Source organism: Onthophagus taurus, chromosome 1 (genome assembly GCF_036711975.1).
Source record: "Onthophagus taurus isolate NC chromosome 1, IU_Otau_3.0, whole genome shotgun sequence".
Classification (NCBI taxonomy): domain Eukaryota; kingdom Metazoa; phylum Arthropoda; class Insecta; order Coleoptera; family Scarabaeidae; genus Onthophagus; species Onthophagus taurus.
The window spans coordinates 34,418,112-34,432,599 of record NC_091966.1 but is presented as its reverse complement, the minus strand read 5'-3'; the positions used below and the strand labels follow the sequence as shown (position 1 = coordinate 34,432,599).

Below are 14,488 nucleotides of genomic sequence, written 5' to 3'. Positions count from 1 at the left end.
AACTTCCTTTTTCAACTATTCTAAACTTAAAATTATTAACTTAAAAGAAATTGTAATGCATGTAAAAGGGAGCTACGTTACGATGAATAATTTGTAACTAAAAATTTGTATTTGTACAATTATTATGTATGTATGCCGGATAATAGTCACCTTTTATTAATTAACACGACATAATAAATTATTTGTAAATTTTTGTGTACCTAATACAAATATATTGTAATAAATGTATTATGATTTTTCTTTTTTATTCCCAAAAGATCTGATTCATTTAATTTCTTAAAAAGACTGATTGGAAGAGTTTCAAAATTAAACTCGAGAACTCCATAAACCTTTCTACATCAAAAAGAACTGAAGAATAGTTAGATACAGAAGTAGAGCTGTTTGTTACGTATTTTGGGAAAATGCTTCTGAGATCAAACCTAGAGCCAAGGGCAATAATTATCCCAAAAAATTAGGGAATTGGTAACCAAAAAGAGGTAATTAAGAAGAAAATGGCACAAAACGAAGTGGATAAAGCAGCCCTAAACAACGCTACTCAACAATTAAAGAGAGAAATACAGCGTATCAATCGGAAGCTACCTGAGAGAATTAACCAACAACAATAAAACTGACTACTCTTTGTGGAAAGCCACCAGAAGTCTAAAACGGCCTACTCTCCAAAACAGGCCTATTTCCTTGTCGAAATTATTTGAAAAGCTATTTCTTAAAAGATTAAAACCGATGATGGAGGCAAAGAACCTAATCCCTTCGCACCAGTTCGGGTTCAGAAAAAGGAACTCTACAATAGACCAGATACGCAGGATTACAAATATTATTGAAAGGTCTTTAGAGGGAAAAGAAGTCCGCTCTGCAATATTCCTAGATGTAGCTCAGACTTTTAATACAGTTCGGTACGAAGGCTTACTTCACAAATTGAATAGAATCTTGCCACAACACTTTCAATTGATAAAATCATGTCTTACAGGAAGAAATTTTAGAATAAAGCAGGAGGAGGCCTACTCTAACTTAAGAAAGATCCAGCCTGGAGTGCCACAGTACTCTATTTGTTATAGACTAGTATATATATATATTCCTGATGAATTTCGATTTTTTCAAATTTAAATTGCAAAAATTATTTAGAAATTAAATTAAAAAAAAAATCCTGCGCCATCTTTCGGGAAATAGGCGAATTTCGTTTGATTAGCTTCAATTTCTATATTTTCTAGAATTTTTTGATATTAACACATACATTTTTTTATCTCAAACCATAAATTTATTAATGTTAAATTAAAAAATTACTTTAAATTAGTTTAAACGATCAAATTTCAAATTAGAAATAAACATTAGTGGAGCCATCTGTTGTATAATTTCCACAATATAATTTTTATTAACAGTTTTTGACATTAACATAATTTTGACAGACATTCTTTTCCGGCACCATAACCTTATTTGTCCATTTGAGTAAAAAAAATCGATTAGAATATCACAAAAATGTCCACAAAAGCAAGCATTAAACACGTAAGACGTTATTTAAACCTCTATTTAGATTTTACTTGAACGTTCTTCTTAGGATTCTGATATTAATATAACTCAAGAAGACCAACAAAAAATCAACAAATTTGCTAGGTTAAACGCACGATGGGAGGATCTAAAAGAAGAAATGAAACAAAAAGAGGTAGTTTAAAACTTAAATTTATAAAAATTAACCGTTGAGTTATTCAATTTTATGTGTAGAATGATATTAAAAACTTAGAAGATGCTTGTGAAGAATTGATGTTATTAGATGATGATGAAAACATTCCTTATTTAACTGGGGAAGTTTTTATTTATCAAAATAAGGAAGCTACAGAGGTAAAAACAATATTATTCAAAAATTAAAAATGTATTGTGATTTTAACTTAATAGGAAAGTCTTGAAGAAGCCAAACAGAAAAAGCAAGAAGATATCAATAAATTAAAAGAGAATTTGGGCAAACTCGAAGAAACCATGAACGATTTAAAACTAACTTTGTATGCTAAATTTGGAGGAGCTATTAATTTAGAAGCAGAATCATAAAAATCAAAAATTTAATCATAAAATTGTGAATGAAGTTCGGGTAATTTTTATTTAATATCAATTTAATCATTTTTTAATACTTTAATGCTTTTTTTTGTGTTTATAACCAAAATGTTATAATAAAATGCGTAATTCTAGATTATTTTTACAAATTTCCCCTTTACAAGAAAGAAAAAGAAAACATTTTTTTATGTATTAAGAAAGAAAAGGCTTTTAGCAGAATGTTTATGTTAATGGGATAATTAATGAAATTAAAATAGAGTTTAAAATTGAGAACTCAACCTTTTGGAAGTTAAAATTATAAAGAATGTTGCGGATATGGTAAAAAAGTTTTATATTAGAATTAGACGATGTTTGCAATAATAATGGTGCCAAACTACTATTATGTTTATGCGTTATATGAATGACAAACAAAGATTCAAACTTGTTATTAACTCCTCTTATTTACCTTTCTACAAGAAACTGCACTAACGACTATGTTAGTGGATATGTATTTCTACATTTTGAAAGTTTTACAGATAATTTTACAGAAGCTGCAGTTTAAAGAACTAATGCAATAAGATTATTTTCGACATTACTTGCTCCTACAGCTGGTATTTCTGCTAACACTGTAAATGATGTAGGTCTCTAAATTTGTTAAGATTGGAAAAATATTTTGCGTCTTGTTTTTTTTTAATTAATCTAATTACCAAATGTTGTTTTAAGCATTCACTAGATATGTCATTGAGCTGAGTACTTTCATGTTGTCGCCATTCAACCGTTTATCTTCATCTATATTTCTATTTCTCATAAATAGTCTCTACTGTAAATAAGCCTTCTTGACTAATAATAAGGTTTTAATGAATCATATCTAGTAACAGGTTAAAAATTATTTCTGCTAGTGACATCCATAGCTATTGATGGTGTGTTTCTATACTTTTATAACATTCTTTTCGTCGTCTTTACATTTCTCTCTGCTAAATCGTTCCATTTTGGATGATATAATGGACTGTTTAGGCGTTTGACTCCTTTTGTATAGCAAAATTTTATATACAGTATATTTGATTTTTGTTGTCAACACAGATATCTCGACTATTATTGTAGATGTGATAAAATGTTATAGAAGGAAAGTTGCTCCACACTGAATATTCTATTATTTACCATATTCAAAAAAAAAAAAAATCAATTGAGTATCAAACATGTTTGATACAGCAAATACATTCAAAATTTTAAATGGAACATGCCCAATTTTAGATAGTCTAATAATTTTAAGTGTCACATTAAGGTGAAATATAAGAATTTAATTACGTAATCTAACCAATGTCATTTTGCAGATCAAGGTTAATATATTGCGAATTGTATTTGAAAATGGAATAAATTTCCGAAACGTCATACAAAAAATGTAACGTTGAAATATTGTATTTCAAAAATTAGAGGTTGAATGAAGTTGGTTGTCAAATGTGTCCTTTTTATTGAGAAAACACATGGTTGTTTAATTTATTTCATAAATTAAAAAATTAATATAGAAGAATACCTCTAAAAAACATAATTAAAAGGTAGGGTGGTTATGATGAAGAATAATTTATTGAATGATGCTAACCTCAAAAACCTCTCCGCAACATGCCGTCTTGAAGAATGGACGTTTTTCTGTTTTGGAATTTCTTTTTGTTTTTGCGTTTTTGCCTTTTTGGCTTGCATGTTGAAAAGAGATAGAATTCATTATTGATTTTTTAATTTAGTTTTATTTATTTGAAGGGATTTCACGTTTTATTATTAATTTGATTTAAGCTTGTATTTTTCACTTTCATTTAAGATTGTTTTTGTTCTTCTATTCATTCTTATTTTAGTCTTTATATTAACTTTCAACTTGCTCGCAAAACAGATGTAATGAAAAATAATTTTTTATGACGACCCCTTTTGATTCTTCACCTGCGAAATGCTACCCCAAACTTAAGACGTCGTGCCTGAAGACAATTATTAAAAAATCGAAACATGTTGCACCGAATTCAATAAATTATTCTTCATCATAACCACCCCGCTTTTTAATTATTCAATTTTATATGATGAATTTGGAGAAATCAATAGCTATTCTAAAAAACAAATTGAAATTAGAAAATGCCCAATGTTGTAATTATGAAAAAAATCTATTTACAATGATACCATAGCTATCCAATCAATTAAAAACACTTTTTCTTGTTTCTCCAGTCAGACTTAAAACCTGTTCTACGTCAATGATGCCTCTATTTTGTGCGCAAATTCCTCCTAGACTTCGTTACCCAGCGGCGATTTATCCTTGGCCCTTTTCACTAGTCTATCTTGTCCCATTCTTTCTATGTATGCATTCCATTCTTTCTTCGGTTTATGTGTTCAATTGCTGATATTTTCTGCTCCAATGTTCTTATGTCTTCGCTTCTTTTTCTATCGTATAGAGTTTTACCGGTGATTCTGTGAAGTATCTTCATTTCTGCTGTTTCCAATATCCGTTTTGTTTTAGACGTGTCAGGTCTAGTCTCAGCCGTATAGGTCATGATCGGTCTTATGGTGCTCTTATACAGGTGTCTCAGCGAGACCGGTCACTAGACGTTTCTGGAGTTTTGGCCAAAATAAAAATTTGAGATTTTTGATTTAAGTATAATCTCTTTATTAAGTGAGAAGATTAAGTATAATCTCTTAAGAATTCTCTTCGACTAAAATATTTTCAGATTTCTAGCACTTCTGGGTATACCGGAAGTCGCCACCTACTTTACTTATTTAAATGGAATACTCTATATATTTTTACATACTTGGATTTATTTATTTTCAAGGTTTATGAATAACTTTACTTTTGAAATTTGGTTCGGCCGTTCTCGAGTTATTCGATTTTTCTAAAAAAATTACTCTAGCAGACATTTGTTCAAAAGATCAGAAAACACTCGATTTTTGGGATATCAACTTACAATTCAGAACATCCTTAAGCAACCTTTAACTCTTTTCGAAATTTGGAAGTACCATAACTTAATTTTTTTAAATGGCACTCCCCATATGTTATTATTTAGTCGTCTTTGGCGTCTCATTTTACATCTTTTATACCCCATATGTCCTATACCTAACATTAATAATTTGGGAAATAATTAGGGTTTTTTGAAACATGCACACATATATCGATATTAACCTAGTGTCAGAACAAATTGAGTAAATTTAATTTCAGTTGATGGGATTCATTTTTACCATACAAAGATGAGACTTCCTTCGAAACATCTATGATAATTACCAAAACTGGATAATAGCTTTATCGTCATTGAAAAATGTCTTTTTATCATTAACATCGAATTCAAAAGAAATTTATTTGATTATTGTCAAATATCAATACAAAACTCCCGACAATATTATCAAGGTAACAAGTTAATGTTTATGTTTATTGGTCTTGTCGTGAAGCGTTTTTAGTCAGCTCTGATTTAGCGCTAAGAGCACAATTAACCGAATTTGTTGATCATAATATGGTTAAAATAAAACGATCGGTGGATGGAGCTGAATATTAAATATTCCTATTCAAAATGGTTTATTACAAATAATTAATAAATTGAAATAATTAATAATTCTCATGCTCTTACCTCACAAAGAAAGCTCGGAAATATCGGTATTTTTAATATTAATAAAACTCATTAACTGCATTGATGACTTTTTCCTACCGGATAGGCAACACATTATACAATTGATGAGTGTTTCTATTTTGTAACTGTGGTTTGGGATGGTTTTTGTAGTTAGTGAGTTTTTATAGTAAAAGATTATTAAATGATAATGTACTTAGTGATAAAATGTCGATTTTATTATTTTTTGTACTTAGTAAATTTTTCCTGTCACTCGATTTATATATTTTATTCTTTTATATAGGCAACCAATAATACACACAATACAAAAACTCGTTTTTAATAAGAACATAATATATTTAGTTTAATAAAACTCGTTTCGTATGAAAAATTCTCATTCCTTTATGAACACGCGGTTTCTGTGGATGCAAAATAATTGCTGAGAAACCTGAGAGGATGAGTTCTTTATTAAATGCAGGTACTGTATGTATCATTACAGAGTATTTTTATTATTATAATCGTTATTACAAATCTATTTCGATTTATTTACTTCTTTTCTGATTACAGAATTTCATACCTTTTATGGTCTAAGAAAAAATCTTCCGCTCGGTTACAACGATAACGTTATGGCGGAGTTGTCAGCATGGGAAAATAAGGTTGAAGCAATTCGTAATGAATATAAAGAATTGGAAGACGAAATTACCAAGAAAAGGAACACAACTCAAGAAGTCGAATTAAGCGAGGAATTCGAAGATTTTTCCACTAAACATTTTGAAACGCTTTATGATTCCTGCGATGGCATCCGGTGCAATATCGATCAATTATGGGGTGATAAAGAGTATGAAGATTATAAGTAGAAAAATTTGGAGAGAAGAATGAGGCGGTTCGATGAAATTTTTCAAACATAATATCATCAAAACGCCTCATTCTTCTCTCCATATTTTTCCACTTATAATCTTCATACTCTTTATCACCCCATACTTGATCGATATAATACCGGATGATATCGCAAGAATCATAAAGCGTTTTAAAATGTTCAGCAGAAACCCCTTCCAATTCCTCGCTTAATTCCGCTTCTTGATTTGCGTTCTTTTTTTTTGGTTATTTCTTCTTCAAATTTTTTATATTCATTATGAATTGCAACAACCTTATTATCCCATTTTGTCAACTCCGCAATAACATTATCGCTGTAATCTAGCGGAAGATCTTTTCTTAAATCATAAAAGGTTTGAAATTCTATAATCAAAAAAGAAGTAAATAAATCGAAATAGATTTATAATAACGATTATAACAATAAAAATAGTCCGTCATAATAATTACAGTACCTTCATTTAATAAAGAACTCCTCCTCTCGGGTTTTTCAGTCATTATTTTGCCTCCACAGAAATCGCGTGTTCATAAAAGAATCAAAATTTTTCATATGAAACGAGTTTTAAGAAAGTTATTTAACTGCTGTCAATGCGTGTATTATTGGTTGCCTACATGAAGGAGTAAAATATATAAATGTTTATTTATGTCATAAAATGGTAACAATATTGTTAATGTATCTTAAAAAACATTCTTTTCATTATTTATAAAGTAGGTAGCACCCTCGGACTATTTTTAAAATAAGAATTATAAGAAATATAGATGTGTTTCACGTAACTGGTTCGTTAGAACTTTTTCAGGTTCCACTATTCGTAGAGACTTGAAATTTTGGTAGCATGGGTTGTTCATTACGAACTTTCGATCTAAAATATTTTCGAGATGGCCGCCACTTCCGGTCTACCGGAAGTAGACCATAACTTCGTGATAATAGTTATTTGTACCTAGCGTTTTTCGCTTGCGAGTTATTTTGGTTTTAAGCTTTTTTTGGTAAATTTCAACATCCTTTTTAAAACCCATATCTCAGCCAACGTTCATTCAAAAAAGCTCTAAATTGGCACGATTACTCTTCAGATGCTGTCAAATAGATTGTCATTTGTTGTATCGGAGTATCTTATACAGGTTGGTCAAAAATTGAATTACTGTTTCTCCATATTCAATGGCGAGAAAGTCGAAAATTTTAAATGGAACGTCCCATATTTTTTTAGCCTATCATAAAGGGAATTTAATTCTCTACAAATTATCTATAAGCATTCCTATACCTATTTATTGTAATTTGCGGCATATTGGGAAATTTATTAAAACATTCACGAAATGCATGTTTTTTTATTAGAAAACTATGTAATTTTGACAATGTTTGGTATTTTGTATTGTGGCGAATGTAATAAATTTCTGGACAGGACGTGCCGAACACTTAATGAGAAATGCCTAAAAAACCTAACGCCCATCTCAAAGAAAAATTTCAAAAAATTGATAAAGATTTTCTTAGTTCTGGACATATCGAGACAAAAAGAAACCGCATATTTTCGGTCGCTAGTGATGAAGACAACGAAATAAATATTTTATCGTATTTTATTGCATTTCCAAATTCGATTTAATAACAAATTTATATTATAAATTTATATTTTTATCCAAATCTAATTTTTGTCATTAATTTTTTGTTTTAATTGTTTCATTTATTTGATGTTCTGTTTGTTATTTTTGGCAAGTAAAAGCTAGTAAACTAAAAGATTATCAATCGTAGTTAATAGTACAAATAGTAATAGAAATCAATATAAATACAAACGGTTTCCAGCATTTTCTGCATGTTTTGATAAATTTTATAATATGAGAGAAACTACAATAAATAGGTATAGGAATGTTCATAGATAAATTGTAGAGAATTCAATTCCTTTTCGGGTAAGCTAATAAAATATGGGGTGTTCCATTTAAAATTTTCGACTTTCTTGCGGTTGAATATGGAGAAACGGTAATTAAATTTTTGACCACTCTGTATAAGATACACTGATACAATAAATGACAATCTATTTGACAGCATTTGAAAGGTAATCGTGCCAATTTAGAGCTTTTTGAATTAACGTTGGCTGGGATATGGGGTTTTAAAGACCATGGTGAAATTTGTCAAAAAAACTTAAAATCAAAATAACTCGAAAATGAAAGACGCTAGATACCAATAACTTTTATGAAAGTCAACATATTTTTTTACGTACAATAAAAACTATAGTATTCCATTTAAAATAACGAAGTTATGGTCTACTTCCGGTAGACTGGAAGTGGCAGCCATTTTGAAAATATTTTAGATCGAAAGTTCCGAATGAACAACCCATGCAAGCAAAATTTCAAAACTATACGAATAGTGGAACCTAAAAAAGTTCTAACGAACCAGTTACGTGAGACACTCTGTATTTCCGATTTTGTGTTAATATGGAGATGTTTGTTCCTCCATAAAGTGTGGTTTAAGCAGCCTGTGATTTTACTGGCTTTCTTGACTTGTTGGAATACTTCCTCTTCAATATTACCCTAACTTGATAGTTCAACTCCCAAGTACGTGAATGTCATGACCTGCTCTATTATATTCTGGTTTACTTCCAGCTTACACCGAAGTGGCTCCTTCGGTATTGTCATGCATTCAGTTTTTTGAGCAGCAATGGACATGTTGAATTGTTTCGCAATGTTGTTAACTGCTTGTAGGTTTCTCTGTAGATCGTTCTCGTATTCCGCAAAGAGGACCGCGCCATCAGGATAACAGAGGATCACAAATTCTTGACCACCGTTTTTGTAGGCCCTGCCCGTCTTGAGTTTTTTCTATGATTTCATCCATAACAAGATTGAATAGTAGTGGACTCAATGAACCCCTTGCCGAATGCCAGCATTTACAGGTATTTCCTTAGTGAGTTTATATTTGTCGGTATTCCGCGGTTGTATAGCAGATTTATGACATCCTTTAATCTGACCTTATCAAAGGCCTTTTGTAAATCAACTTTTCTACGACTTGTCTCATCACGAATACAGCATCTGTATTCCTTGTAGTTCTTCGGCCAGTGTTGTAATGGAATTAATTTTGATTGTGATAATCTTGGTTATTAGTTTGAGCATGGTGCTATGTTGGTTTATGCTTCTGTAGTTGTTTCATTCTTTCTTATCTCCTTTTTTGAACATTAGAATCATTGTGGTTGTTTCCATGCGTTTGGTATTTTTGCTCAGTTAAGATTTTGTTTATCAGCGATGTTAATTAAAAACACAAATTGATAATTATGTAAATGCATGCTTACTTAGATCAGAGTTTGATTCAAAATAGTAGGCGGAGAAACAAATGAAATTATTTGTGAGCTGTCATAGTAGACTATCCAATATTCCAGTAGATGGTTGTTACCTACTGCATTTTTTCTGGCATCCTCAACCTTAATAAGTGTTACTAATTATATTTCTTATCGTAATCATATTATGGCAATAATTTTTACCAGGATGTGACATTCCATTGGCTGTAGTAAGGCTACACAAGTTATATACTGTATCGAATTTAGTGTTATTAACTGTGGTAAATTGTAAAATTTTAGTATTTTTTTTTTGGTTTTGTTTTCTATTTAACACGGCTTCGGGAATCTAGCCTAGTTTTTTTATTGAGTCACAAGTTTTTTTAGTGGTTTTTTAAGTTTTCACGTCCGACATACCACCATTTTCTCCAATTTTTAACGATGAAATTTGAAAGCTATGTTCTAATTCTCCATGTTCCATCTTTTTCTATTTTGTAGTGATGAGCCAGTTTTAGACCAAAAATCGGATTTTACAAGTTTCTGCTCATTTATCCCCTCAGTATAATTTAGAATCGAAATACTATATAATCATGCAACACTGAATCATAACAGTAAACTTTTTTTCTGTCACGTAAATTAAGGACATCATTAGAATGTTTCACATTAAATTTAAAAATTCAACTATTTTATTTGGTTTAATTGTTAGTCAAACATTTATACATTGATCATATTTGATTGCTGATATTTTTACTAAAATCTTATGTAGAATTAACAAGTTGTCAAATATTAGAAATTCTTTTGCTCCTCATAAACCAAATTAACTGTCTGAGAACCGCAGCTATAAGATACGTTATGGCAATGTTAGTGTTGAATGGTATTGTTAGAGAGTCAATAAATCAAATGTACTATTCGAAAAGAGAAAGCTCAATAACGCTTTTCTTTGGAGAAATATGGAACCCAAAAAGATTTTTATTACTTTATAAATCTCTATATTAAATGATAACAAAAATGTGATCCCAAGCAGCAATACCTCTAAAATTGAAACTCCCTTTGGGCATTAATAACTTCTTCGCTCTTGATTTAATTCTTAAACTATCACTTTTAAAAGTTTATCTTTTATCGTATAATGAAATTATTAAAAAAAAATAATTATCTTCCTGAAACCAAAAACAATTTTTTTGAATGAAAGTGAAAGTTCGCATTATCATGCAGATGGAGTCTTGTGCTGTATGGCTTCTAAATCGGTCTTCCGCAAAGCTTTCCTCGATTAAATACCATCGTGACAACCATAATGGAACACATCACTAAATCGATGTACCGAGACAACGCGTTATGTAAACTGATTTTTATACATTTTAACGACATCACGTTAAAAATTAAAAGCAGAAAAGATTTTTGTTTTAAAATAAATAAAAGGAGAATTGTTTTAAGAGGAAACCGGTCATTTTAATCTTCCGCTTTCAAACGTAGTCTTAAGACAAGATTTTCTTCTTCCTGCCTCCGTGCTTTATTATTTGTGTCGTAACATTTAACCGAAACTGAACCTCACTTCACTTCACCTCACCTCAATCTTTATAGTGCGGTGGTAAAGATGTCGATTTAGAGAAAGCTGTTGCTCTGATGGAGTCAACGACTACGTTTGTAAATTATGTTTAAAAGGAGTGGCGATGATTCACAAAGAGAAGATGATTCCATTGAAATTAACTGAATTAATAAAAGGTTTTTCGTTGAACGTAGGAAGTTAAAACAGGAAATGGATTCGATATAAAGCGTAACAGAAAAACTAGTTTTTTATAAATGGAGTTAAGTTTCTCTTGTTAGTTTTGGGATTTAATCTAATGGTTTGTGACTGGAACAGTTTCATTTCGATTTCGCGGATATGTAACTAGAAATTTAGAAATTTTTTAACTTAATCTTATTTCATTAACGGGGGCTTTCCCACGATTTAATCTAAACAGAAGAAAAATGACTATTTTTAAATGTTTTTATAACTTTGATTCGTGAGAATGAATAAATTGAAGAAGAGGTTATTGTTGAAGTAACCCAAGTTTTCTTCATTTCATACAAATAGAAAGGTCAGTTTTACGATAAACTGTGTCACGTTCGTAAATAGGAACGAACGCAAAAATAAATTTATTGAATAATCACGACCATATATGTTATGTTATGGGAAATTTCTCATGAAGATAATCTTTTTATAACCATGTTGTTTATTTATTAGAATTAGAATTATTTGAAAGAGGTTGTGCAATCATTTAATAATTCTAATAGAAAATAGAGCATGTATTGCTGCATTGAAATAACAAAAATATTTATAACGTTTGAAGACAAAATATTCTTTTTTGTAGATTTTTTTATGCAAGATGTATCACTCGAAAATTTATTATAGAAGTATAATAAAAAGTAGTTAGTTGGGTTTGTTTTAGAAGCTTTAACAAAAAATAGTCAGTTTTAATGGTTAGACAACAAGTTTTGTGATGTTGAATTGATAGATTAGCAAGATTGATTATGATGATTGGAAGTTAGGCTAGTTAAGCTATTGAAATTCGAACCAATCACGTTCTATCAGATCCGTTTAGGTATTTCTTTAAATATTGATCAACTACATAATATTGTATTTATAAAGCATTTATACATATTTAGATAAAATGGGATGATATCTACTTTAAACGTCGAGCGTAATGTGGATTTCCGTTAGCGATGTGGATCTAAGCAGGGTAAAAGTTGGTGTGCATAAGAATGCCAACAACAAGTCTGTTTTATCCATATCCTGTTGCTTGGAATGTTGCTTTTGGAGTCTCGTTTAGTCCATATCCCTACCGTACTCCTCTCGACACACTGGTAGTTAGAGGTGCTTGTTATTGATATTGTTTGAGGTGGCAGAAGAGAAGATCCCCTTTTTGATGATTAGATACTGCTACCAGAACATTAAATATTACTGGCAGAAATCTAGTGCCCACAGAAACTCAGTTATTGTATACAGAAGACTGAATGCTGTTAATGGACAAGTAAATCCCTCTTATAGAAGACTAGACCTTATAGAACTAAATACTGATTATAAAGAAACAGGTACTGCTGGCAGAAGACTTGATACTGCTTGCAGAACACTAAATAATGTTAACTGAAAGACTTGATCCTCATTAAATACTGTTTGTAAAACACTATACTACGGTACTGGTTGCGGAAAAGTAAAAGTATAGATGTTACTAATGGAAGACTATCCTTATAAAATGTTACATATTGCTGACAGGTAATAATGTTTTTTAAGTGTTCTTCAATTCAATTTGTAGTAATAAAGAGAAGACTATTATTGCATGACAGAAATTGTTTAATTTTGCTGCACTAAGAAACTATAACGTCCATGTAATGTGTTTGGAATGAGGTGATCACTATACTTAATTTTCGTGTTCATTTTTGGCCAATTTTCAGAACTAAAAACAGCAAATTTACCAATAAAGAGAAATTATCACAAATATGGCACGTTTCTTAAAATAACAAAAATGAGTAAATAAAAATTCACCTTGAACGTGGTAATTTTCTTTTCAAATATGAAACATGTTTTAAAGTGATCATTTGTTTCTGTGTAATTTAAAACGCTTTATCTTTTAAGTATAGTTTCCAAAATTAAACAATTATTTCAGTATTATTACATCGATATTGGTTATGACTGATGCTTTTTGGTTTATTCTAATCTTTGTTCATAATGTTTTCAGTTTTTGAGTTAGTAAAAATTTTCACTTACATGCTGGCAAAGTCCAGTAGACTAAACAACTTTTCCACATATATCATTGTCAATTCCGTTATTGAACAATAAACGAAAACAGCTTTGCGAATATAAATATCTTCGGCAATGAGACTCATTTTCATCTCGATGGGTTCTTTAATAAACAGAATCGCCCTACTTGGACTCGCAAAATTCACAACTGAGTCATAAGAAACAAAAACATTCCTAACATGTGAGACAAAGTCTTGAAAACATTGTTTCAGCAGGATCATATCATTTGCTATATCACTAGTGAAATATTGACACTCTTTCACGAATCCTGGTAGTGTTCTCGCCCATTTTGGCGACCAGAGCTATATCCTGACTTCCCTAGATGTGATAATTAACATCTACTTAACGACTTTGCCGACTATGCCCAATTGGCCAGTATTCAATTAAATAAAACAAAACCAGACTTTGGTGGTAATTATAAATCATGACCTATAATCTACGATTTATTCAGAACAACGTAGCAAAACATCAGTAACTTCTTTCAAATATTTTCTAGACAGATTCATCTTATATATAGGCTTCAGTCTTATAAGAATGCCACATTCTTTCGATTAGTCAAAGTTGTGTGTTTTTGGCTGTGTGCTCTTTATATTCGCTGAAGTTGTTTACAATACAAGTTAACAGTGATTGTTTGATATGTTCCTAAAACTCATCAATCAACAATTTCATTGATCTTCATCAAATAAACAATCAAATCTTTTTTCGGTGCAACATAACCTTGGAAGAGTGTTGCACCAAATCAGTTGAATTTCTTAGTCTGTATGTAATGTCTTAGAATTTGAGTGCAATATCCACTTTATAACGCAGATTAACAACTAATCAGGATCATTATCGTCGCGTGGAGTATTTGTTGAACATTTGGTAAGACAAATTAATTTGTTATTATCTCATAATTCATGTTTTTTGTGCTATTTTCTGAACTTCCACTTCTTTCCTAGCTGATAAAGGTGCAAACAAATGGTTTCATTAGTCGCACTAACTTTAAGCACACTATTTTGGTCTACTAGAGTATCATC

General features: G+C 30.5%; 1 protein-coding gene across 1 annotated transcript; it reads left to right on the top strand.

Annotated features, from left to right (window-relative positions):
• Nucleotides 1-1,369: 1,369 nt before the first annotated feature.
• On the top strand, nucleotides 1,370-2,171 carry LOC111425745 (prefoldin subunit 4). The gene is made up of 4 exons (XM_023059975.2): nucleotides 1,370-1,497; nucleotides 1,550-1,654; nucleotides 1,714-1,830; nucleotides 1,885-2,171. Exons 1-4 carry the CDS (start codon nucleotides 1,471-1,473, stop codon nucleotides 2,032-2,034), a joined length of 399 nt encoding a protein of 132 aa, XP_022915743.1. The 5' UTR covers nucleotides 1,370-1,470; the 3' UTR covers nucleotides 2,035-2,171.
• Nucleotides 2,172-14,488: the final 12,317 nt, after the last annotated feature.